This window comes from Eubalaena glacialis, chromosome 4 (assembly GCF_028564815.1).
Source record: "Eubalaena glacialis isolate mEubGla1 chromosome 4, mEubGla1.1.hap2.+ XY, whole genome shotgun sequence".
Taxonomy (NCBI): domain Eukaryota; kingdom Metazoa; phylum Chordata; class Mammalia; order Artiodactyla; family Balaenidae; genus Eubalaena; species Eubalaena glacialis.
In genome coordinates this window covers 47,694,238-47,719,901 of record NC_083719.1, presented here as the reverse complement: position 1 = coordinate 47,719,901, position 25,664 = coordinate 47,694,238, and the positions used below count along the sequence as shown (strand labels likewise).

Here is a 25,664-nt window from a genome sequence, read left to right as displayed (position 1 = left end):
TAGCCTAAATGTGAGAAGGGAGGTGCTAAGAATGTTGAAGCGCTAAAGCTGTGTGACTTTGAGCAAATTACTTAACCTCTCTGGGCTTTAGTTTTTCTTCCTGGCCATCTCCAGCTGTCCTTGTGGAGCTCTTTTTTTTCCTGCCTTCTTCAGATGCCTAAGATCTGGGGCCTGCTATCTAACATTGTACTTATTTGATCTTTCCTGATAAAAAACAGAGAATTCTTGAAAGTAATAGACTTTAGTGTTATTTTTAACAATCACTTAATTTGGACAGTGTGTGAATTTGCATAGATATTCCCCGATATTAATTAATTTGAATTAATGAAATTTTATTTTACTGCTACTTCACTGATTAGTTGGAACTCCCACAGGGAGAAATAGCTAATGTCATGCTTATTGCCATAGCTCTTTTGCAATTCTTGAATATTCATTTATGATATGACCTGATCTTTGAGTCATACTTTATTACTCTGCAGTCCATGCAAAGAAAGTTAATATTTCAAATTATTATTTTAAAACAAGTTAAAAATAACCAAATCAAAGAAATTTCTCATAAAATCATACCTCTGTCTATTGAAATACTTATTCTCTCTCTTCCTGTCTTACTCTCCTCCCCCACCCCAATTAGAATTCTGAGATGTGGTACAAGCGTCACAGCATTGCTATTGGAGAGGTGCCGGCTTGCCGTCTCGTCCACCGCAGACAGCTGACAGAGGCCAATGTAGAAGAGATATGGAAGACTATGACATTATCATAGTACGTGCATTTGGTATTAATGAGAACTTTAAGTCTTTTTCTTTTTTTTTTCTGTTTTGCTTCTCTACTGCTCTCTGCATATTTAATTTTCTGAAACTTTGTATAAAACTCTCAAATTTGATTGCATTATTTGCAGCTATGCTGCTTAGCAAACATAATTTAACTGAATTCTGGGAATTTTCTATTGTCATTTATATACTAGTTAGGAATAGAACTTTAAAAGTTCTTTTTTTTTTTTTTTTTTTGCCACTGGTCCAAAATCACCTAATGTTTAATTATTTTGTTTTTTTTTTTAAATATATGTTTTTAAAAATTTATTTATTTATTTATTTTTGGCTGTGTTGGGTCTTCGTTTCTGTGAGAGGGCTTTCTCCAGTTGCGGCGAGCGGGGGCCACTCTTCATCGCGGTGCGCGGGCCTCTCACTATCGCGGCCTCTCTTGTTGCGGAGCACAGGCTCCAGACGCGCAGGCTCAGTAGCTGTGGCTCACGGGCTTAGTTGCTCCGCGGCATGTGGGATCTTCCCAGACCAGGGCTCAAACCCGTGTCCCCTGCATTGGCAGGCAGACTGTCAACAACTGCGCCACCAGGGAAGCCCTGTTTAATTATTTTTATTTTTGTTTTTTTAAATTTAACTATAGTTGATTTACAATATTGTGTTAGTTTCAGGTGTACAGCTTCAGATTCTTTTCCATTATAGGTTATTACAAGATATTGAATATAGTTCCATGTACTATACAGTAAATCCTTGATGTTTATCTATTTTATATATAGTGGTGTATATCTGTTAATCCCATACTCCTAATTTACCCCTCCCCCTCCCCTTTACCCTTTGGTAACCATAAATTTGTTTCTATGTCTGTGAGTCTATTTCTGTTCTGTAAATAAGTTGATCTGTATTATTTTTTTAGATTCCACATATAAGTGATATCATATAATATTTGTCTTTTTCTGTCTCACTCACTTCACTTAGTATGATAATCTGTAGGTCCATCCATGTTGCTGCAGATGGCAATATTTCATTCTTTCTTATGGCTGAGTAATATTCCATTGTGTATATGTACCATATCTTTATCCATTCATCTGTCGATGGACACTTAGGTTGCTTGCATGTCTGGGCTATTGTAAATAGGGCTGCAGTGAACCTTGGGGTGCATATATCTTTTTGAATTAGAGTTTTCATCTTTTCCAGATATATGCCCAGTAGTAGGATTGCTGGATCATATGGTAGCTCTATTTTCAGTTTTTTAAGGAACTTCCAGACTGTTTTCCATAGTGGCTGCACCAATTTATATTCCCACTAACAGTGTAGGAGGGTTCCCTTTTCTCCACATCCTCTCCAGCATTTATTATTTGCAGACTTTTTGATGATAGCCATTCTTACCAGTGTGAGGTGGTAACTCGTAGTTTTGATTTGTATTTCTCTAATAATTAGTGATGTAAAAGTCTTTAAACTTTCTAGTTACACTGAAATCTTAAGCTTAATGAAACATGTGATGGAAAATTTGGTCTCCTAGATATTTGATGTACAATAGGTAATTAAAGTTAACAATGTCATAGCAAGTTTTTTTTTTTTTTTTTTAATTCTTATAAAGATGTACTCACAGCAGTTTCTCATCATTGGATAAGCTAGTTTTTGTTATTATTATATTTTACTTAGAAAGTCATTTTCTTGACATTCAGTGTATTGTGTTTTTAAATTAGTGAAGTACTATGTTAATAACAAAATGATCTCTTTTAAGTTTGTTTTATATATGCAATGTCTAGCCTTTTTGCCCCACAAAGATTGGATGAAATGTACGAAAACAGCACATTCTAAAGATTGATCTTTTACAGTGCCAGTTCTTGGGCAGATAATGATTTTTAAAAAGTAACTAATTAATTTAATCATTATTTATCTTTTTTAGTTTACAGAAAATGCTTGGCCTGGATTCCTTAGAAGAAGTTTTAGACGTTAAACTTGTCAACTCCAAGTTCATCATCCATAATGTATATAGTGTGAGCAAGCAGGGAGTTGTTATCCTTGATGACAAGTCAAGTAAGTGCATAAAAGCCATTTTGTTCCCGGTTGACCCAGTACATTGGCTGTACAGGTCCATCAGCTTCTATTTGACCCTTCCCTAAACCTTACATATGTTTACCCCCTCATTACGTATAGCCTTAGCTCACTTCCAGAGACCTTTAAACTAATTGTTTGGAGTCAGGAAATGTCATAGAAAGATGAATACCCAGGAGTGAAAGCCTCAGCAAGATCCATCCAGATGCTAGTTCAGTGTTAGCCACACAGGGCATTAAGTGGTTCTTTATCATCCCCAGAAAATCCCTGAGAAGTGAGTAAGTTTAATGCCTAACAGAAAGCTTGAGTCAGTTTTTACGTGGGTCCTGGGGTCTGACTGATTTTTTTAGAGCTCTCACTGACCTTTTCATTATGGTGTCTCTGTGTCAGATTTTCTGGGATAGTCTTGGTTTATGTCATTTTTTTTTCCTTTTTAATAAAGGTAGCTTTCCAGATGTTGAAGGTGCTTTAATTTTTTTATACTTTTTCCTCCAAGCCAGTTTACAAATTGGGAAAAAAGACATTAGCAGCCGCCTAGCCTGGTTTTTGATTAGGAAAAATAAGGTTCTGGTAACTGTAGTGAGCCAGAATCCCCAAACTGATTTAAAAATTTTCTTCCCCTGGATAAGGGATAGACCAGAATTGGATGGACTCTTCTTTTACTTCAAACACTTGATCCTAGGAATTAGCTGGAGCTAGAATGATGTTTGGATGTGGGAAGATGGTATAGTACTTTTGGGCTTTTGTAAATTATTATTAAATGTAGGGCTGGAGGCTCCTGGGCAGCAAACAAACCTGGCCTAGAAGGAGCCTGAGCAGTGAGAGAGGAAGAGGTTTTTCTAGGCCATGTTTCCTGACATGAGCAGAATGTGTCTTTGAACCCTGAAACACTTCCCCTTTAAAGCCCCTCTATCAGGAATGAATAACATTAGGAAACAGAAATAAACAGATTTGTGACTTCATGAGTTGTCAGGTTAATATCAACATATAAAATTAAATTACATAGAATGAGGGGGGTATTGTTGCCTTTGAAGTACATCTAAAATCTTTCCACATTCTCTGAGTACAGCAAACATGAATACTTTCAGCTACCAGTTGGATGATCAGTCGTCTTTTTTTTTTTTAATTTATTTAATTAATTAATTTTTTATTTTTGGCTGTGTTGGGTCTTCATTGCTGTGCGCCGGCTTTCTCTAGTTGCGGTGAGCGAGGGCTACTCTTCGTTGCGGTGTGCAGGCTTCTCATTGCGGTGGCTTCTCTTGTTGCAGAGCATGGGCTCTAGGTGCGCGGGCTTCAGTAGTTGTGGCATGTGGACTCAGTAGTTGTGGCTCGCGGGCTCTAGAGCGCAGGCTCAGTAGTTGTGACACACGGGCTTAGTTGCTCTGCGGCATGTGGGATCCTCCCGGACCAGGGCTGGAACCTGTGTCCCCTGCATTGGCAGGTGGATTCTTAACCACTGCACCACCAGGGAAGCCCCGATCAGTTGTCTTTTATTTTATTAAGTACATTCTTCAGAAAGAAGAGAGCACTTTACAAGCCTCAGGTTCATTAGCTCTAATACAAGTCAACCAACCAGTGTCTGTGCAGTTTCACAGACAGTGGAGAAGGTGAGAAGTGGAAGCATGAGTGCTGGCCCTGCTCATCAGATGTCTGTGGCAGGGCCAGGGGAAGAGACCCTGTACCAAATGGCTCAGTTGGGTTTTTTTGTAGCAATGCTAGTGATTATTATTTTAAGGCTGTCCTAATACTAATAACCTATATTGATATGTCAGTGGAACTTTCTTGCCTTAAAACATTTTGAAAATTGAAACATGTAAAATGATACTTATATTGGACATCGGACATATAGAGTTTAACTTTTTTTTTTTTTTTTTAAGGTATCTGGTGAACTGGTTTCATAAATGCATTTGATGACTCATACTTCTGCTTTTTATGTTTTTTTCTTCTCTTTCTAAAATTCTTAGGATAATTGATTTGTTAGTGTGTTTCTTTGGAACAAACTATCAAATTTCTTCTTTTCCCTAAAACTTATACAAGTGCATCTTGTCTTTAGAGAAATTTATAGTTATGGTTTATATAATCATGTGCTGTAACATCGCTGCTAAGGAAAAATTATCTTTTAAATGTTCTGATACATAAGCAGGTGGTTTGTGATTAGCAGGTATGTTTCATATTACTTGGGCAAGTATCATTCTTATGATACCAAGTGTGTATATAATCCGTTGAGTTATATGCAATTGAATAAAACGTGTTTTTATTTTCCTTTTTCTGCAGAAGAACTTCCTCACTGGGTACTGTCAGCTATGAAGTGTTTGGCAAATTGTAAGTACTAAGTACCTGCCATTTTTATGAAATTAACAGAAATTAGTGCCCTAAATTAGAAAATTTGTTTGCTCAATGCCCTGAACATTGATTTGAGACCTTTGAGACTGGCAGTTAATTGTTTGGGGATTACTGTGCTTTTAATGATAAATTTGTGACTTAGTGAAAGGGCTGAGTTACAGAGCATTTTTAAAGGGGTTTTGTGCTTCCATTTTCTTGTGGATATAATCACACTACAGATAAGGTCCATACTGCTTCTTCTGAATGCTTCATCACAGGAAAGAATAATTAGTAATATTGAATGCAATATTGTAATAGATAAATGCCTGTTAACAGTTTATAGGTTTTTATTCCTAAAACCTAAATTTTTATTCCTAAAACATGTATTCCTAAGTATGCCTTATATTTACCTCATCAGTTTACTCAGCAGATCCTGTTTCCCATTGGTTTTTTATAGGGCGTTGGTTTAAGTTGGAGAGAAATGTTTTAGAAAACTAATCTAATTGGTATGCAGCATGGTTTGGAAGGAGAAGAACATGCATGCAGAGAAACAGAAAAGGCCGTTTCAGCAATTTGGCTGTAAAATGAGGGGGCCTGGACCAGGGCGGTCCCTCTGAAGTTTTTCATAGGCATATGAAATCTCCTTTACTGGATATCATAGGCACTGTGAAGAAATGAGTTATTGTGGTATCTCATTAACACTACTATTTTTCTGGGATTTTCAGAAGGCTTAACCCAAAGAAGGGATTCTAATGGTTAATGGCTTAACCCAAACAAGTGATTTTAATGAGAAGAATTCTAGTTATTTTAGCTGACTAATAATGGTGATATTTGTTCTGTAGGGTCTTTTGAGTCTCAAAGATCACCTCAGAGAGGTGGTTTCTTTCTTCCCTTTTGGGTAAGACTAGCATGTACAGAGATACGTGTATAAATTCTTGAATTAGTAGGCTCTGAATTATTAATTTCACTGAAGTTAGTTTTGTTTGATTATAGAATGAAACTAAAATAACTGTTCAGCTCACTGTGGGTGATCTCAGTGGTAATATGTAGAAAATGATTATATACTATCATCCTAAATATAAATAGCAATGTTAGTTTATGAGAAGCCCAAAGTTCTCTGTGTTTAACTATTAAGATTTTCATAGGTTTTTGGTTCATGTTTTGGAACCCCTCTGAGATGTAGAGTCCTTTGGTTTTTAGTTTGGGGGAGTGCTTTTTATTCTTGCTCAGTCATTTGAAGTAAATTAATCTAAATTATATCTTTGGCCGGAATGACAAAATAGAAGGTATAAATGGGTTAAATGACCCATTTATGAATTTTTGGAAAACCAAGGATTTTGGAAGTTGATCAACTGGAAATGAACAGAGGAAGCCAGTCTAACAAGTCTAGGCTATAATACGTTGTAAAGTGTATATTAAGGTGTGGTTATGATGTTGAATTCTCAGTGGTGATCAAAATGTAATGAAGAGTATAATTTTCCCTCAAGCAAGATTTATACATAATGCCACAAAACTTCTGCAGAAAGATTAGAATAACTGGAATTATCAGTGGAGAGGAAAGATGTGAGGATCGACTTAGTAATGTTCTCCACATTAATGTTACGTTAGGTGGAAATTCTTGGGAACAGGGACGCCTCTCACACGTATCAAGTGCAGTGCTTTACAGATGGTTGGCACATCCATAAACGTGCTTGTTTACATGTCAAAGAAAAAAAGGTGGCCAAAGGGCGAGGTCAGCCTTTTGAATAGTTGTATAAAATTATTAATTTTTCCAAATTCTCATTGGCCTCCCCAAATTTACTTTGAGTCTTCTCAAAGTCCTGGTCTGTTCCTTATCCTTCTTATCCTTAACGAGTCTAGGTTCCCATTACAGTCCTCTAATAGGGAACAGAAAGGATAGGCTGATTATATGAGATTTTGAAGGCCCTGTGCCTCTTTTTCTGTAGGTTTACTGCTCATCTCTTCCCTTTGGGCCCATCTGCATTTATTGCAGACCATCGGCCTGGGTGCTTTCGTTGTTGGCCAGCCTCATGGTGGGCCACAGAATGAGGGACTGATGCTAAATAAATACAAAACCAGGTTAACTGTTTTTCTTCCTTGTGCATGTAGATTGCAAGAATCCAATAAAAAGTGGATGTAAACAGTTCTTTTCCAAAGTCTTTCAGGAATAACATTTATAAAAACTAGATTAAAAAATATTCTGAAATTCAACATGATAGAGAAACAAAAGATCTTAGAACTATGGCCTCCTCTCATAGGGCTTGCCATGCACTGGCATTTTTAGGGAAACCTTTTTTTGGTTTGTTTTTGCATATTTTTATCAAGAATGATGAAGTGTTCACAAGGGGGTACAACTGCTTAGAATGAACTGCATATTATCCTGGGAGGGAGTAATTCAAGGCAATATGTATTGCTTGCTGAGACATATCCCACTATTTCAAGTGACTAAGCTTGGGATATTATAGAGGAGGAAGCAAGTAAAAATGGCTATGTTTGCTGCTAGGTTAACAAGGTACCACACATATAGATATTTAATAATTTTCATCATTTTAGTCAATTTTAGAACACTAAAAGGTAAGAGAATTTTAAAGGAGACCAACAAAAAGCTGTTTCCACAATGTCCCAATGGCCTTGAAATGTGAAGGCCCACAATACTTAACTGTTCTTTTTTGCTTGATACTTTCTCTTTAGTTACAGTGATTCTGTAGGAAGAATTTCCTTTCAATTTTTACTGGCTTCTCCGGCTGTCCTGAGAGTAGAGATCTGTTCCGGTACAGTTGTTAGTCTTGTGTTCTGCTGGCCCAGAACTGGCCAGTCCATTTGCGTCCCTTTCTTCCACACTGTGATGGAAATAGACAAGGCTGGCCAAGCAGCTCCTCGTGAACCACTTACCATTTCCCTCAGGCATGGGCAGATCCAGTTCTTCTCTCCACTTGGCGATGTAAATCTTGCCATCTGTGTACGGATTGTTGGGGGCGTTTGCTGCCAGCTCTGTAGAGAGCTAAGAGTTTCTTGTTCCTCTTTGGTCCCTGATACGAGGGGATCTCTGCCTCACTTGTTCCAGCCTTCTTGGTTCCTAGGTTGTTCCAGGTTTCTTAGAGTTACTTTGCAATATGACTCTGCTTGATAAACTGTCTTTTTTATTTTTAAACTTGTTTTTAGCAGAAACATCAGTTTGTTTCTGCTTTGGTGTTATTTTCTATTATAATTTTGTTTAATAAAAATTCATTCAATGCCACTAATCACTCAAAAGCATTGTTGGGGAAATAAAACCTAGACTCTTAGATCAAAGAATTCAATAGGAATTTAGAGGTCATTTTATCCAGTCTCCCATAGTCTTTGTTTGAGCAGCTTAAAAATTTTTTTTTTTAAATTTTTTATAAACTATCTTTTGATGGTTGGTGATCAAATGGAGATTTTTGTAATCAGAATGAATTTAAGACACAATGTAAAATCTCCTTTTCAGAATATCTTTAGGAAAAAGAGTATACATTCTTTTTTTTTTTTCTTAACATCTTTATTGGAGTATAATTGCTTTACAATGGTGTATTAGTTTCTGCTTTATAACAAAGTGAATCAGTTATACATATACATATGTTCCCATATCTCTTCCCTCTTGCATCTCCCTCCCTCCCACCCTCCCTATCCCACCCGTCTAGGTGGTCACAAAGCACAGAGCTGATCTCCCTGTGCTATGCGGTTGCTTCCCACTAGCTATCTATTTTACGTTTGGTAGTGTATATATGTCCATGCCACTCTCTCACTTTGTCACATCTTACCCTTCCCCCTCCCCATATCCTCAAGTCCATTCTCTAGTAGGTCTGTGTCTTTATTCCCGTCTTGCCACTAGGTTCTTCATGACCTTTTTTTTTTTCCCTTAGATTCCATATATATGTGTTAGCATACTGTATTTGTTTTTCTCTTTCTGACTTACTTCACTCTGTATGACAGACTCTAACTCCATCCACCACACTACAAATAACTCCATTTCGTTTCTTTTTATGGCTGAGTAATATTCCATTGTATATATGTGCCACATCTTCTTTATCCATTCATCCGATGATGGACATTTAGGTTGCCTCCATGTCCTGGCTATTGTAAATAGAGCTGCGATGAACATTTTGGTACATGACTCTTTTTGAATTATGGTTTTCTCAGGGTATATGCCCAGTAGTGCAAATGCTGGGTCGTATGGTAGTTCTATTTTTAGTTTTTTAAGGAACCTCCATACTGTTCTCCATAGTGGCTGTATCAATTTACATTCCCACCAACAGTGCAAGAGTGTTCCCTTTTCTCCACACCCTCTCCAGCATTTATTGTTTCTAGATTTTTTGATGATGGCCACTCTGACCGGTGTGAGATGATATCTCATTGTAGTTTCGATTTGCATTTCTCTAATGATTAATGATGTTGAGCATTCTTTCATGTGTTTGTTGGCAATCTGTATATCTTCTTTGGAGAAATGTCTATTTAGGTCTTCTGCCCATTTTTGGATTGGGTTTTTTGTTTTTTTGTTATTGAACTGCATGAGCTGCTTGTAAATCTTGGAGATTAATCCTTTGTCAGTTGCTTCATTTGCAAATATTTTCTCCCATTCTGAGGGTTGTCTTTTGGTCTTGTTTATGGTTTCCTTTGCTGTGCAAAAGCTTTTAAGTTTCATTAGGTCCCATTTGTTTATTTGTGTTTTTATTTCCATTTCTCTAGGAGCTGGGTCAAAAAGGATCTTGCTGTGATTTATGTCATAGAGTGTTCTGCCTATGTTTTCCTCTAAGAGTTTGATAGTGTCTGGCCTTACATTTAGGTCTTTAATCCATTTTGAGTTTATTTTTGGGTATGGTGTTAGGGAGTGTTCTAATTTCATTCTTTTAAATGTAGCTGTCCAGTTTTCCCAGCACCACTTATTGAAGAGGCTATCTTTTCTCCACTGTATATGCTTGCCTCCTTTATCAAAGATAAGGTGACCATATGTGCGTGGGTTTATCTCTGGGCTTTCTATCCTGTTCCATTGATCTATATTTCTGTTTTTGTGTCAGTACCATACTGTCTTGATTACTGTAGCTTTGTAGTATAGTCTGAAGTCAGGGAGCCTGATTCCTCCAGCTCCATTTTTCGTTCTCAAGATTGCTTTGGCTATTCGGGGTCTTTTGTGTTTCCATACAAATTGTGAAATTTTTTGTTCTAGTTCTGTGAAAAATGCCACTGGTTGTTTGATAGGGATTGCATTGAATCTGTAGATTGCTTTGGGTAGTAGAGTCATTTTCACAATGTTGATTCTTCCAATCTAAGAACATGGTATATCTCTCCATCTATTTGTATCATCTTTAATTTCTTTCATCAGTGTCTTATAATTTTCTGCATACAGGTCTTTTGTCTCCTTAGGTAGGTTTACTCTGGGATAAATCCCACTTGATCATGGTGTATGATCCTTTTAATGTGCTGTTGGATTCTCTTTGCTAGTATTTTGTTGAGGATTTTTGCATCTATGTTCATCAGTGATATTGGCCTGTAGTTTTCTTTCTTTGTGACATCTTTGTCTGGTTTTGGTATCAGGGTGATGGTGGCCTCATAGAATGAGTTGGGGAGTGTTCCTCCCTCTGCAATATTTCAGTCTGTATGTGTCCCTAGGTCTGAAATGGGTCTCTTGTAGACAGCATATATACGGGTCTTGTTTTTGTATCCATTCAGCCAGTCTGTGTCTTTTGGTGGGAGCATTTAATTCATTTACATTTAAGGTAATTATTGATATGTATGTTCATATTCCCATTTTCTTAAATGTTTTGGGTTTGTTATTGTAGGTGTTTTCATTCTCTTGTGTTTCTTTCCTAGAGAAGTTCCTTTAGCGTTTGTTGTAAAGCTGGTTTGGTGGTGCTGAACTCTCTCAGCTTTTGCTTGTCTGTAAAGGTTTTAATTTCGCCATCAAATCTGAATGAGATCCTTGCTGGGTAGAGTAATCTTGGTTGTAGGTTTTTCTCCTTCATCACTTTAAATATGTTCTGCCACTCCCTTCTGGCTTGCAGAGTTTCTGCTGAAAGATCAGCTGTTAACCTTATGGGGATTCCCTTGTGTGTTATTTGTTGTTTTTCCCTTGCTGCTTTTAATATGTTTTCTTTATATTCAATTTTTGATAGTTTGATTAATATGTGTCTTGGCGTGTTTCTCCTTGGATTTATCCTAGGAGTCTCCTTGGACTCTCTGTGCTTCCTGGACTTGATTAACTATTTCCTTTCCCATATTAGGGAAGTTTTCAACTATAATCTCTTCAAATATTTTCTCAGTCCCTTTCTTTTTCTCTTCTTCTTCTGGGACCCCTATAATTCGAATGTTGGTGCGTTTAATGTTGTCCCAGAGGTCTCTGAGACTGTCCTCAGTTCTTTTCGTTCTTTTTTCTTTATTCTGCTCTGCAGTAGTTATTTCCACTATTTTATCTTCCAGGTCACTTATCCGTTCTTCTGCCTCAGTTATTCTGCTATTGATCCCTTCTAGAGTATTTTTAATTTCATTTATTGTGTTTTTCATCGTTGCTTGGTTCCTCTTTAGTTCTTCTACGTCCTTGTTAAATGTTTCTTGCATTTTGTCTATTCTATTTCCAAGATTTTGGATCATCTTTACTGTCATTACTCTGAATTCTTTTTCAGGTAGACTGCCTATTTCCTCTTCATTTGTTAGGTCTGGTGTGTTTTTACCTTGCTCCTTCATCTGCTGTGTGTTTTTCTGTCTTCTCATTTTGCTTATCTTACTGTGTTTGGGGTCTCCTTTTTGCAGGCTGCAGGTTCGTAGTTCCCGTTGTTTTTGGTATCTGTCCCTAGTGGCTAAGGTTGGTTCAGTGGGTTGTGTAGACTACCTGGTGGAGGGGACTAGTGCCTGTGTTCTGGTGGATGAGTCTGGATCTTGTCTTTCTGGTGCGCAGGTCCACGTCTGGTGGTGTGTTTTGGGGTGTCTGTGGCCTTATTATGATTTTAGGCAGCCTCTCTGCTAATGGATGGGGCTGTGTTCCTGTCTTGCTAGTTGTTTGGCATAGGGTGTCCAGCACTATAGCTTGCTGGTCGTTGAGTGAAGCTGGGTCTTGGTGTTGAGATGGAGATCTCTGAGAGATTTTCGTCTTTTGGTATTACGTGGAGCTGGTAGGTCTCTTGTGGACCAGTGTCCTGAAGTTGGCTCTCCCACCTCAGAGGCACAGCCCTGATGCCTGGCTGGAGCACCAAGAGCCTTTCATCCACACGGCTCTTTCACCAGGACTGAGCACCGTCAGACCAGAGGGAGAAAGATGCCAAGACTTAGACGTATATATTGTCTTCTGCACCAAGCTGAGCTCTTTTGCAGTCAGGGATCAGGAGGGAGCCTCCTAGGCCCAGCACTGACAGCCCACCTTTAAGATGATGGCACAGACCGTACTGTGTTGTGATAATTGCTCTACATGTCTCTTCTTTCCCACCAGGTTCACAGCACCTGCTAGTGTTGGAGGGTCTCCTGCAGAGGCAGGGGTGGGGGGCTGTGGCTCACCGTGGGGACAAGGACACGGGCAGCAGAAGTTCTGGGAAGTACTCCTTGGCGTGAGCCCTCCCAGAGTCTGTCCATACATTCTTATTAGTCTAAAATAGTTTAGAGGCAGAAATTATTTCACTCAACTCTGATTCTTGAATTTTATAATATAGCAATGATGAAATAATAAAAAGCTTTAAAAATTGCTTTATAGCTTATCTATTACATATATGAGGTAATTACTATGTTGGTTAACTGTGTCAAGACTAGGAAAATATCTGGACTTCCCTGGTGGTCCAGTGGTTAGGACTGCGTGCTTCCACTGCAGGGAGCGTGGGTTCCATCCCTGGTCGGGGAACTACGATCCCGTATTCCGTGTGGCGAAAAAAGACTAGGAGAAATATTGACTGTTTCAAAGAGAATTATCACTGTTTACATTTAATAAAAATGTCTTTCAGAACGTCATAAAAGAAAGAGTCGGTTTCTTTGAAAATGGAAGTAAGCCAGTGATTTTCCTCATTGTTTTATAATAGATTTCAATTTAGACATAAAGTATATTTATATAAGCAGAATGTATAATATCAGTTTTCTCCTTGAAAACTTTTCTGATCTTAAGTATCTGTACACACCACACCTATGCACAGAGACTAATACTTAGAGATGATTGCCCCATTAATGTTTCTCTTTCTTTCTCTTTCCCTTTTTTAACAGGGCCTAATTGTTCGGATTTGAAGCAGCCTATGTATTTAGGATTTGAAAAAGATGTCTTTAAAACTATAGCTGATTACTATGGTCACTTGAAAGAGCCTTTGCTTACGTTTCACCTTTTTGACGCCTTTGTCAGTGTATTAGGTAAGTTGGAATATAATGAGCGTATATCTTCACTACTGATATGGAATCATTTCATTTTTCACTGTCTTGAGACTTCCATAGCTTTTTTGAAATAAAAACAGATGGGATGCTTGCCTAGTTGGAGTCCTGCTCTATAAAGGAGGAAAAGAAAATAGTTAAGCTCTGTTATGAAACCTAAACAAGGACCAATAGTTTTTATTTCTTAGGGAGGAGTAATATGTTCTATGTCATTTCTGTACAAAAAAGTATGACTTTATTGGTAGAGAAGAATGTAAATTTGACATTTACTCTTCATGAGTAAATCTGCTACTCTGGATATGACTTCATGAATAGTCAAGTGTGAGAGAGATATTTTCATATAGAAATCTAATTTCTTTTTATAGAAGTAACAGGTTTTTGTAGGACTATTTGTTATCTGTGACATGTAAAATATAGTAACTACTGTTCTCTAAAACTTGTTGCTACTTCTCACATAGATTTATATTTCAGAATTTACACTGTCAAAGAAACATGGTAAAAAGGAAAAAGAAATCAATATTATTGGTATGGGTTTTTCTGATATTGTTCCTTTCTTCTTGGAAATCAGATTTTTCTGTTGATGTTGTGATTGTTCAATAAATATTATTGTTTTCTTGTCCAAAAGTTTGCTTTAGTGACCAAATCACTGTGTGGGTATCATACTCTGTTATGTAAATTTGTAGGAATTAGCATCCTCTTGGTTTTTTTTTTTTTTTTTAATTAATTAAATTAATTAATTAATTTATTTTTGGCTGTGTTGGGTCTTTGTCTCTGTGCGAGGGCTTTCTCTAGTTGCGGCAAGTGGGGGCCACTCTTCATCGCGGTGCGCGGGCCTCTCACTATCGCGGCCTCTCTTATTGCGGAGCACAGGCTCCAGACGCGCAGGCTCAGTAGTTGTGGCTCACGGGCCTAGCTGCTCCGCGGCATGTGGGATCTTCCCAGACCAGGGCTCGAACCCGTGTCCCCTGCATTGGCAGGCAGATTCTCAACCACTCCGCCACCAGGGAAGCCCCCTCTTGGTTTTGAGTGTTGTGGGCTTAGCAGTCTTCGCCTTCCCATTCCTCCTTCCCCGTCTCTTCCCTTTCTACTATCTTATTTTCTTGTCGGAAAGTAGGGATGCAGCCATAGTATCCTAACAAAATAAAGTATCAGCAATATGTGAATAATGTACCTGATCTCTTAGCACAATACTTCAATTTTAAGATTTCATAGGATTTCTGATAATAAGAAGCAAAATGGAACAATTATAAATCATGTACATAAGAGTGAGTTTGTTCTCAGAGAGACCAATATTGAGAACAGATGAAGGGATTAGACCTAGTACTGTGTTTTGAGACCACTGGGTCTTCTTGGTATTTTGTTTTCCACCAAGGAGAATTGGGGGCTTATGTTCTTGTGAATATCATGCCTAATGATGACTACTTGCTGTTATTTAAGATGCATAAAGACTAATTGAGTAGATTCTCATTATAGCCACTTAATGCCATTATGTGACTGGTAAAAGACAAATTCTAAAGACAGGATTAAAAACCACTTAGATTTTCTTCTCATTTTCCATTTTCATAATGTTTTATGGTAGAATTTAGAAACAGAAGAACTTGGAACTTAAAAAAAAACGAATTCCAATTTTTAAAAAATTTTAATTTTTTATTGGAGTATAGTTGATTAACCATGTTGTGTTAGTTTCAGGTGAACAGCAAAGTGATTCAGTTATACGTGTATCTATTCTTTTTCCCATTTAGGTTATTACAGAGTACTGAGCAGAGTTCCCTGTGCCGTACAGTAGATCCTTGTTGGTTATCTGTTTTAAATATAGCAGTGTGTACATGTCAATCCCAAACTCCCTATCTATCCCTCCCTCCCAACCTTCCCCTCTGGTAACCATAAGTTCATTCTCTAAGTCTGTGAGTCTGTTTCTGTTTTGTAATAAGTTCATTTGTATCAATTTTTTTAGATTCCACATATAAGCGATATCATATGTTATTTGTCTTTCTCTGTCTGACTTACTTCACTTAGTATGATAATCTCCAGGTCCATCCATGTTGCTGCAAATGACATTATTTCATTTATTTTGATGGCTGAGTACTATTCTTTTGTACATATGTACCACTTCTTTATCCATTCATCTGTTGGTGGACATTTAGGTTGCTTCCATGTCTTGGCTGTTGTAAACAGCGCTGCAGGAACATTGGGGTGCATGTATCCCTTTGATCTATGTTTTGTTCTGGATATATGCCCAGGAGTGGAATTGTTGAATCGTGAGGTAGGTCTGTTTTTACTTTCTTAAGGAATCTCCATACTGTTGTCCACAGTGGCTGTATCAATTTACATTCCCACCAACAGTGTAGGAGGGTTCCCTTTTCTCCACACCCTCTCCAGCATTTATTGTTTGTAGATTTTTTGATGATGGCCATTCTGACTGGTGTGAGGTGATATCTCATTGTAGTTTTGATTTGCATTTCTCTAATAATTAGTGATGTTGATTATCTGTTCGTATGCCTCTTGGCCACCTGTATCTTCTTTGGAGAAATGTCTATTTAGGTCTTCTGCCCATTTTTTGATTGTGTTTTTTTTTTTTTTTTATATTGAGCCACATGAGCTGTTTGTAAATTTTGGAGATTAATTGCTTGTTGGTCGTATCATTTGCAAATATTTTCTGTCATTCTGTGGGTTGTCTTTTCATCTTGTTTATGGTTTCCTTTGCTGTGCAAAAGCTTTTAAGTTTAATTAGGTCCCATTTGTTTTTGTTTTTATTTCCATTACTCTAGGAGATGGATCAAAAAAGATCTTTCTGTGATTTATGTCAAAGAGTGTTCTGCCTATGTTTTCCTCTAAGAGTTTAATAGTATCTGGCCTTACATTTAGGTCTTTAATTCATTTTAAGTTTATTTTTGTGTTTGGTGTTAAAGAATGTTCTAATTTCATTTTTTTACATGTAGCTGTCCAGTTTTCCCAGTACCACTTATTGAAGAGACTGTCTTTTCTCCAGTGTATAGTCTTGCCTCCTTTGTCATAGATTAATTAACCATAGGTACGTGGGTTTATTTCTTGGCTTTCTATCCTGTTTCATTGATCTATATTTCTGTTTTTCTGACAATACCATACTGTCTTGATTACTGTAGCTTTGTAGTATAGTTTGAAGTCAGGGAGCCTGATTCCTCCAGCTCCGTTTTCCATTCTCAGGATTGCTTTGGCTATTGGTGGTCTTTTGTGTTTCCATACAAATTGTGAAAGTTTTTGTTCTAGTTCTGTGAAAAGTGCCACTTGTAATTAGATAGGGATTGCACTGAATCTGTAGATTACCTTGGGTAGTATAGTCATTTTGACAATATTGGTTCTTCCAATCCAAGAACATGGTATATCTTTCCATCTGTTTGTGTCATCTTTGATTTCTTTCATCAGTGTCTTACAGTTTCCAGAGTACAGGTCTTTTGTCTCCTTAGGTAGGTTTATTCCTAGGTATTTTCATCTTTTTGATGCTATGGTAAATGGGATTGTTTCTTTAATTTCTCTTTCTGATCATTCGTAGTTGGTGTATAGAAATGCAGCAGATTTCTGTGCATTAATTTTGTATCCTGCAACTTTACCCGATTCATTGATTAGCTCTAGTAGTTTTCTGGTGGCATTTTTAGGATTCTCTATGTATAGTATCATGTCATCTGCAAACAGTGACAGTTTTACTTCTTCTTTTCCAATTTGTATTCCTTTTATTTCTTTTTCTTCTCTGATTGCCGTGGCTAGGACTTCCAAAACTATCTTGAATAATGGTGAGAGTGGACATCCTTGTCTCGTTCCTGATCTTAGAGGAAATGCTTTCAGTTTTTCACCGTTGAGAATGATGTTTGCTGTGGGTTTGTCATATATGGCCTTTATTATGTTGAGGTAGGTTCCCTCTATGCCCACTTTCTGGAGAGTTTGTTTTTTTTTTTAATCATAAATGGGTGTTGAATTTTGTCAAAAGCTTCTTCTGCATCTATTGAGATGATCATATGGTTTTTCTTCTTCAATTTGTTGATGTGGTGTATAACACTGATTGATTTGCAGATATTGAAAAATCTTTACATCCCTGGGATAAATCCGACTTGATCATAGTGTGTGATCATTGTAATGCAGTGTTGGATTTGGTTTGCTAGTATTTTGCTGAGGATTTTTGCATCTATGTTAATCAATGATATTGGCCTGTGATTTTCTTTTTGTGTGGTATCTTTGTCTGGTTTTGGTATCAGGGTGAGGGTGGCCTCATAGAATGATTTTGGGGGTGTTCCTTCCTCAGCAATGTTTTGGAATAGTTCAGAAGGGTAGGTGTTAACTCTTCTCTAAATGTTCGATGGAATTTGCCTGTGAAGCCAACTGGTCCTGGACTTTTGTTTGTTGGGAGTTTTTTTTTTTTTTTAACATCTTTATTGGAGTATAACTGCTTTACAATGGTGTGTTAGTTTCTGCTATATAACAAAGTGAATCAGCTATACATATACATACATCCCCATATCTCCTCCCTCTTGCGTCTCTCTCCCACCCTCCCTATCCCACCCTTCTAGGTGGACACAAAGCACCGAGCTGACCTCTCTGTGCTATGTGGCTGCTTCCCACTAGCTATCTGTTTTACATTTGGTAGTGTATATTATGTCCATGCCACTCTGTCTCTTTGTCCCAGCTTACCCTTCCCCCTCCCTGTGTCCTCAAGTCCATTCTCTATGTCTGCGTCTTTATTCCTGTCCTGCTGTTGAGAGTTTTTTTTTTATCACAGATTCAGTTTCAGTACTTGGGATAGGTCTGTTCATATTTTCTGTTTCTTCCTGGCTCACTCTTGGGAGATTGTACCTTTCTAAGAATTTGTCCATTTCTTCTTGGTTTTCCTTTTTATTGGCATATAGTTGCTTGTAGTAGTCTCTTATGATCCTTTGTATTTCTGTGGTGTCCATTGTAACTTCTCCTTTTTCATTTCTCATTTTATTGATTTGAGCCCTCTCCCTCTTAATCTGTCTGGCTAAAGGTTTGTTAATTTTGTTTATCTTTACAAAGAACCAGCTTTTGGTTTCATTGATCTTTTCTATTTTCTTCATTTGTATTTCATTTATTTCTGCTCTGATCTTTATGATTTCTTTCCTTCTACTAACTGTGGGTTTTGTTTGTTCTTTCTCTAGTTGCTTTAGGTGCATGGATAGGTTGTTTATTTGTGATTTTTCTTGTTTCCTGATGTAAGATTGTATTGCTATGAACTTCCCCCTTAGAACTGCTTTTGCTGTATCCCATAGGTTTTGGATTTTCGTGTTTTCATTTTTATATGTCTCTAGGTATTTTTTGATTTCCCCTTTTGATTTCTTCAGTGATGCATTGGTTGTTTAGTAGCATATTGTTTAGCCTCCATGTGTTTGTGTTTTTCACCGTTTTTTTTTTTTTTTTGTGGTTGATTTCTAATCTCGTAGTGTTGTGGTTGGAAAAGTTGCTTGATATGATTTCATTTTTCTTAAATTTACTGAGGCTTGCTTTGTGGCCCAGCATGTGATCAATCCTGGAGAATGTTCCATGTGCACTTGAGAAGAATGTGTATTCTGCTGCTTTTGGATGGAATGCTTTATAAATATCAATTAAGTCCATCTGGTCTAATATGTCATTTAAGGCCTGTGTTTCCTTATTGATTTTCTATCTGGATGATCTGATAGAAATGGATGGACCATCTGGATGGTCCATTGATGAAAGTTTGGTGTTAAAGTCCCCCACTATTATTGTGTTACTGTTGATTTCTCCTTTTACCACGGTTAGTATTTGCCTTATGTATTGAGGTGCTCCTATGTTGGGTGCATATATATTTACAATTGTTATACCTTCTTCTTGGATTGATCCCTTGATCATTATGTAGTGTCCTTCTTTGTCTGTTATAACAGGCTGATATGAGCATTGCTACTCCAGCTTTCTTTTGATTTCCATTTGCATGGAATACCTTTTTCCATCCCCTCACTTTCAGTGTGTATGTCTCTAGATCTGAAGTGGTTCTCCTGTAGACATGATATATACGAGTCTTGCTTTTATATCCATTCAGCCAGTCTGTGTCTTTTGGTTGGAGCATTTAATCCATTTACATTTAAGGTAATTATTTATATGCATGTTCTTACTGTCATTTTGTTAATTGTTTTGGATTTGTTTTTGTAGGTGTTTTTTCTTCCCTTCCTCTTTTATTCTCTTGTGATTTGATAACTAACTTTAGTGTTGTGTTTGGATTCCTTTTTCTTTCTCATGTGTATCTATTGTAGATTTTCAGTTTGTCGTTATCATGAGGTTTTGATATAGCAGTCTATATATAAACAAGATTGTTTTAAGTTGCGGGTCTTTTAACTTCAAGTGCATTTCCAATATCCTGCATTTGTGTTCTCTTCTTCTCGCAGTTGCTGGTTTTGATATCATATTTGTGTGCAGATGATTTCCAACCTTTACTGTATGTTTGCCTTTACCAGTGAGCTTTTCCGTTTGTTATTTTCTTGTTTCTAGTTGTGGCCTTTTCTTTTCCACTTAGAGAAGTTCCTTTAGCATTTGTTGCAAAGCTGGTCTAGTGCTGCTGAATTCTCTTAGCTTTTGCTTGTCTGTAAAGCTTTTGATTTCTCTGTGGAATCTGAATGAGAGCCTTTCTGGGTAGAGTCAGTTGGAAGCTTAGTGGAAGCTGACTGAAGAAATTCTCATTTGAGCACTGGCTTCTAGGAAATCAAATGGAAGGTGTTTAAAAATGTATGAGTTCCAGTTTGCATCAGTTACATTTGTGATGTCACTGGTCTGTTCTACCCCCAATTGTTCATTTTGATCTCATCTAAGAATTAAAGCTGGTTGTTTCCAAATTGATGTTAGAGTCAGCCATCAGCTAAAATATTTTCAGCAGAGGCTTTGAGGTGGAAAAGGATGGATAGAATGGAGAATTTATTATTCTTAGGTGTCAGCAAGAATAGACTAATGTGTATAGATGGTGACATATATTAACCTTCCCTGATCAGTCCTTCTCAAGTGAATATATTTCAGACACCCTGCATTGAAAACCATAGTTTTTAGAACTTTACATAGTGAAAGAAGAAAGTCTTCTAGGTTATGGAGGACCATAATTTGTTTATATGAATAACAAAGATTATCTAATATAGCAATCCTGTTAGAATCTGTGGGAAAGTGTATCATATCTAGGTCTGTGCAAACTAGATACATAGGTTGAATCCCAGGAGGAATTAGTCATTCCTTAAACCTTTTGACTTACTTTGATTGGAATAGGATCCCCTTAGATAAAATGCTTTAAAGTAGGTAATCAGTCTACTTTGTTGTAGAAGCTAATTCTGCAGCAATTTCAATGGAAATCGTTTTTAGTTTAGTTAATGAATTTCTTTTGAGGGTTATTCCTTTGCTTCTTGCATGAAATAATTCTGGCTTTATGCCATAACTGTGACCCTGAGAACAGTCATTGATAGGTGAAGCAGGATATCGAAGTGTTCTTAAAGAAAAAAATGAAAAAAAAAAGACATTTTTGGACGTTTAAGACTTACCCTTTACTTATACTATACTTCATCTCAGCAGTCTGACCTAACAACATAACTGTGACTAGTAATAAATCTTCATTTCCAAAATGGCAGTTCCTTATATTAAGATCAGAGTTCAGCTGACTCTTGAATAGGGTGAGTGAGATAGTATAGCAGCCTTTACACACACTTCATATGCACCCTAGAATCTACTGAGCTGTGTAGCTTGCAATAAGTTGGCATACTGAGGAAAAGAGAAGGCAGAAAGGAAGCACAAAGGGGCATGGGAGCAGGGAATAGTGTTTTGGAAAATTGGCTGGCTTGTGTGTTATATGATGTTAATATCTGAGATCCTAGACTGGTGATCTATGGGCCAAATCTGGCTCATGAATACATCTGGTTTAACTTGTGTGTTTTAAAAAGAAAATTTGATTAATTGCCAAACTTTAAGAAATTGGAAATTCACATAAGAGTTTATATTTTTGGTTTCTGCTCCTATAGGCAGGTGAGTTTGTGGCTCCTGGTTTATGTGCTAATAGGCTGGAAGGCTGACACAATAGGTCTTTGCTGTTTGCTTTCTCCTAGATATAAAGTTTAGAAAATGCCATTGAAATTCACTAGACTGGTTATACATTGGATCATGTAACTCAAAGGCTGAGATCTCCTCCTATGTTTTTTAACCTAGAAATATCCATAAGATTAGGTTTTCCATTCTTTGGTTCTTTTGTACAGTGATTTCTAGGAGATCCTCTGGAGCTGTGTGCCATCTTGCTTTGTAACCTCTTTGCCCTCATGTGCTTCAGGTTATCTCAGGGTCCTTATCCCATGGTAATCTTTACAGGAAAACAATTCCTTTTTTCAGAGAGTGCCTACTTGGTGCACTTGACCAGACAGAGAGCTCTTGCCCACGTTAGTCTGAAGTTCTTGCTGGTGGCGCTCTCTGCTCTCAGGGCCCAGGGCTTATGGCCCAAGCTTTTGAAGTTGCAGATGGGCCAAGGTAAAGATACTGAATCACCTCCAAATGTAATGACTACTGTTATGTCAAGATTATTGGAATAAAGTGAGTTAGGTAGTTCTTAAAGATGGAAATTTAGGCAAATGCCTAGGTATTCACTGGCTGTAACTAAAAACATAAATTATTTATAAGTAGACTAGTAATCACTAGGATAATTGACAAAACTTGGGGAAAAAATTAAGACCTTTCTCATACTATTCAGCAGGATTAATTCCAGCCGTATTAGAGAGTTAAATTTTAAAAATACAAATCTAAAATAGTTGATACTTATCTGATGTTGGGGTGGGTGAAGGACTTTCTAAGCGTAAAAGCGAAAGTACTCATAAAAATGCTATAGCAGTTTGGGACTCTTCGTGTAGGAAAGGGCATCACTTGTGTGTGCGTGAATCTGTATCTACCTTTAAGCAGTTCATGAAGTCAACTTGTTTGCTTTTCCTCAAAAGCCTCCAGAGAAGTAGTCCCACTTACTGTGTCTCTCTGTAGGCAGGGAGTTCTTGCTAATTGACATGTAGTTTGAATTCTTTCCCCTTAGTATAAACCGTTTCCTTTTTATACCTTTTCTCAGTGAAAATGAAACTGTGGCATATTTTTATATTTCTTTGGTTGTTTGAAAACTACAATGAATACTTCTCGAGTCTCTTATCCTCTGTCTGAACAGACGTAGTCCATTGACTTTCTGGGAACTCCAAGCCTTCTCAAAAGTCTTCAAATTTCACTTCTGTTTTGAAGCTCCCATAAGGAATAGCTTATTGTTAACATTGTATATGTTAGTGGAATGATCAGGTCTACTTTGCAAAAATGAAAATTTGTGTTTCCAATGATTTGAAAATAGAAATCTAATGCCACCTTTGGAGAACGGGAAGGAGGGTGCCAAAAGTAGGTGTCACATAAAGCACTGAAGAATTCTGAACCTGTCACATGGTCATTATGGCCAAAGTGTCACCTAACTTCTGAAACAGAACATTACAAATTCCCATTGATTTTGATTTTATTACTTTCATAAGGAACAGTTGGGTTTCTTTGAGATTTAATTATTTATTCACTTATCCTTCCTTAATTCAGCTAAATAATGAAATGTTTCCCTGATTGAAAAAAGTCTCATGGATGAATTGCTTAAGTAATTTCATGGATAGTTTATTATCTTTTCACTATTATGTTCTTTTTTCACCAGTGGAAACATCACCAAGCTCAGGTAACTTGGTGGTTTGTTGACCTAGTTTTACCCATTCTGATAAATCACTCTGCCTTTCTGGGCCTGTTTTCGCATTGATAAATGGCAGTAATGCTTGTCATACTCATAGATATAAAAACATGAAACTTAAAGTGATGGGTAACACTTCCTACTAAGTATCTATTTTGTTTTGTTTCATTTTGAAAACTACAAAAAATCGGAACAATGTGTAAGTTGAGCTAGGATGATCATATGTTGCTATCTAGCCATTTCTTCTCTCAAAAGATAGGAAGATTTTTTTATGTAAAACTATTTGTGATGGATCTTTACAATCTATAATTAGGATAAGCACTATTATATCATTCTGAAATGCAAGAAACAAGTTACTTCTGAGGCTATAGAAGGCCCTTGTCATTTTCTTAAGAGAAGGAGGATTCAGTATTTTTGTAATGATGTTGAGATTGTAGAAATGGTGAAAGATGAAAAAGTTACTCTTTTAGCTTTTGTTTAGCAAAATGAAATGAATCCAAAGAATAAAAGTTAAAACACTGAAACTCTTTTGTTATAAAATAAGGATAGGATGCTAATGTCCTTCAGAAGTTCTTAAAACAGAACCTTAAACAAAATCAAGAAGCTCTTTAAAATCAGTGAGGAATCTGCAAGTACTTGTTGAACATGTCTTGAGTTCAACTGTAGACTGTCATGGATATTTGAAAGCTAAATTCTCTTGCAGTCTTTTTTTTTTTTTTTTTTTTTTTTTACTGAATCCTGTAGTGTGCTTTTGTCAGTAAGCTTTTAATGAAGGGGAAGAAAAAGATTAGGTAATGGTTAGCAATGAGAAAGAGTTAGGAAATAGAAACGGAGAGCTCAAATTAAACTGTTTTTTGAGAATTTAAGTATTCCTACGTGTAATTTAACTGAGGAAAGCAATATATAGCACTCCAAGATTCAAAGGCAGAAAGAACTAAAAACGAGTCCTGCTCTGCCATTTGAACAGATTGAAAAATAACAACATCCTTGGAACAGGGTGCCAAGAGGGACTTAGGTATTACAGATATATCAAATCTTCTCTTTGATCACATCATACCACTTCATGGATCACCCATATGGTGAGAATTTTCAATTCTTATCTTCATCTCAGATCTATCTCCTAAACTCAAGACTAGAATATCTGTTTGACTTCTGCCTGTGTATTCCTGGATGTTTGTTATACGAGAGCCTTGGTTCAAACTTAGTAGTCCCTAAGCCATTATTTCAGAAACTACATGTTGGATGTGAATTCTATGTAGTAGAACAGCATTAAAAAACAAACAAACCCATAGAATAGTGTACAAAATATCAGAGTGCATTGTACATAATAAGAGTAGATATTTTTATAAACTTTTTCGTTTTAAATGCCTATGTATATATATTATTGTGATATAAAATATGTTTCTTAATTTTAGTTGTAAAAAATTTTTGAAAAAAAAGAGTACTCTAAATTTCATCTCTACCTTCCTACATAGTAAGATGATTGTGAGGATTTAATGAATGTGAAGGTTTTTCAGAAAGTATACTATTATTCAAATATTGCTAGTAACAATAGGTAATTGTGAAAGATGCTTACATTACATGATTTATCCTTTATGAATAATTAAAAATCACATGATTTGTCCTTTACGTTTAGATAAAAATACCTTTTACCTATGGCTCATATTCTATAGAGTTATATTCAGTTTTTCATCTCTAATTGTTGTGGAATTAACATTTTTTTTTCATTGTTTACTTTTTTTTTCACACACACACACTGTATTTTATTTTTACAAGAGATAAATAAACTGACACCAAGCATTGTAAATGGATGACCACAACAAAAGCAACAATGATTGCAATTACCAAACACAAAACACACTCATACTATGTCATAATATTGACATTCAGTCCAGTAATCCTCCACTGTAACAGCTCCTTTACTTTGCAGTGAAAATTGATTTGTATATTCTTTGCCTCTGAGTCCTTGTGGGATTTTTTTTTTTTTTTATTCAAACAGAAAGTCACAAAAATTATAATCATCCTCATCAGTTCACTCAGTCCCATGTAATTAATTTTTTTTTTTCATCTTGATCTTTTATTAGCACTTTAATGAGTTCATCAGTTTTTCATTAGAGTTCTGAAAATGCTTATTCATTCAGTTCAGCAGTACAGTTACCAGAAACCTGTACTTGTCAGAGTCTTTTCTATGAATTCCTTGAAGATGAACCCCTTTTATAGGAACGTATTTGCAAAAGCATCAGAGTACACCCAGAACTGTCTGTAAATGACAAAAGACTTAAAAATGACCACAGTTAAAGATTTGATGAAAGTTCATAATAGTGCAATTGACAAGGAAATTTAGTTATTTCTGAGATATACACTTTAAAGTAATAACTAGAATTATGACTTATAACATTATACCAGAACATATAAGATTTTTAGAAATTTCACATAATGTCTGAAACATTTATATTAACATATTTCCATGCAAATAA

The 25,664-nt window shown here is 36.6% G+C and overlaps 1 protein-coding gene across 1 annotated transcript in view; it reads left to right on the top strand.

Moving 5' to 3' along the window:
* DEPDC1B (DEP domain containing 1B) overlaps positions 1–25,664 on the top strand; it is a 117,736-nt gene that overhangs the window by 52,013 nt on the left and 40,059 nt on the right. The window contains exons 4-7 of the mRNA XM_061187820.1: positions 632–759; positions 2,665–2,795; positions 5,088–5,135; positions 13,326–13,466. Of these exons, the coding sequence (XP_061043803.1) occupies positions 632–759; positions 2,665–2,795; positions 5,088–5,135; positions 13,326–13,466 (448 nt within the window). The remainder of the gene's footprint in view (positions 1–631; positions 760–2,664; positions 2,796–5,087; positions 5,136–13,325; positions 13,467–25,664) is intronic.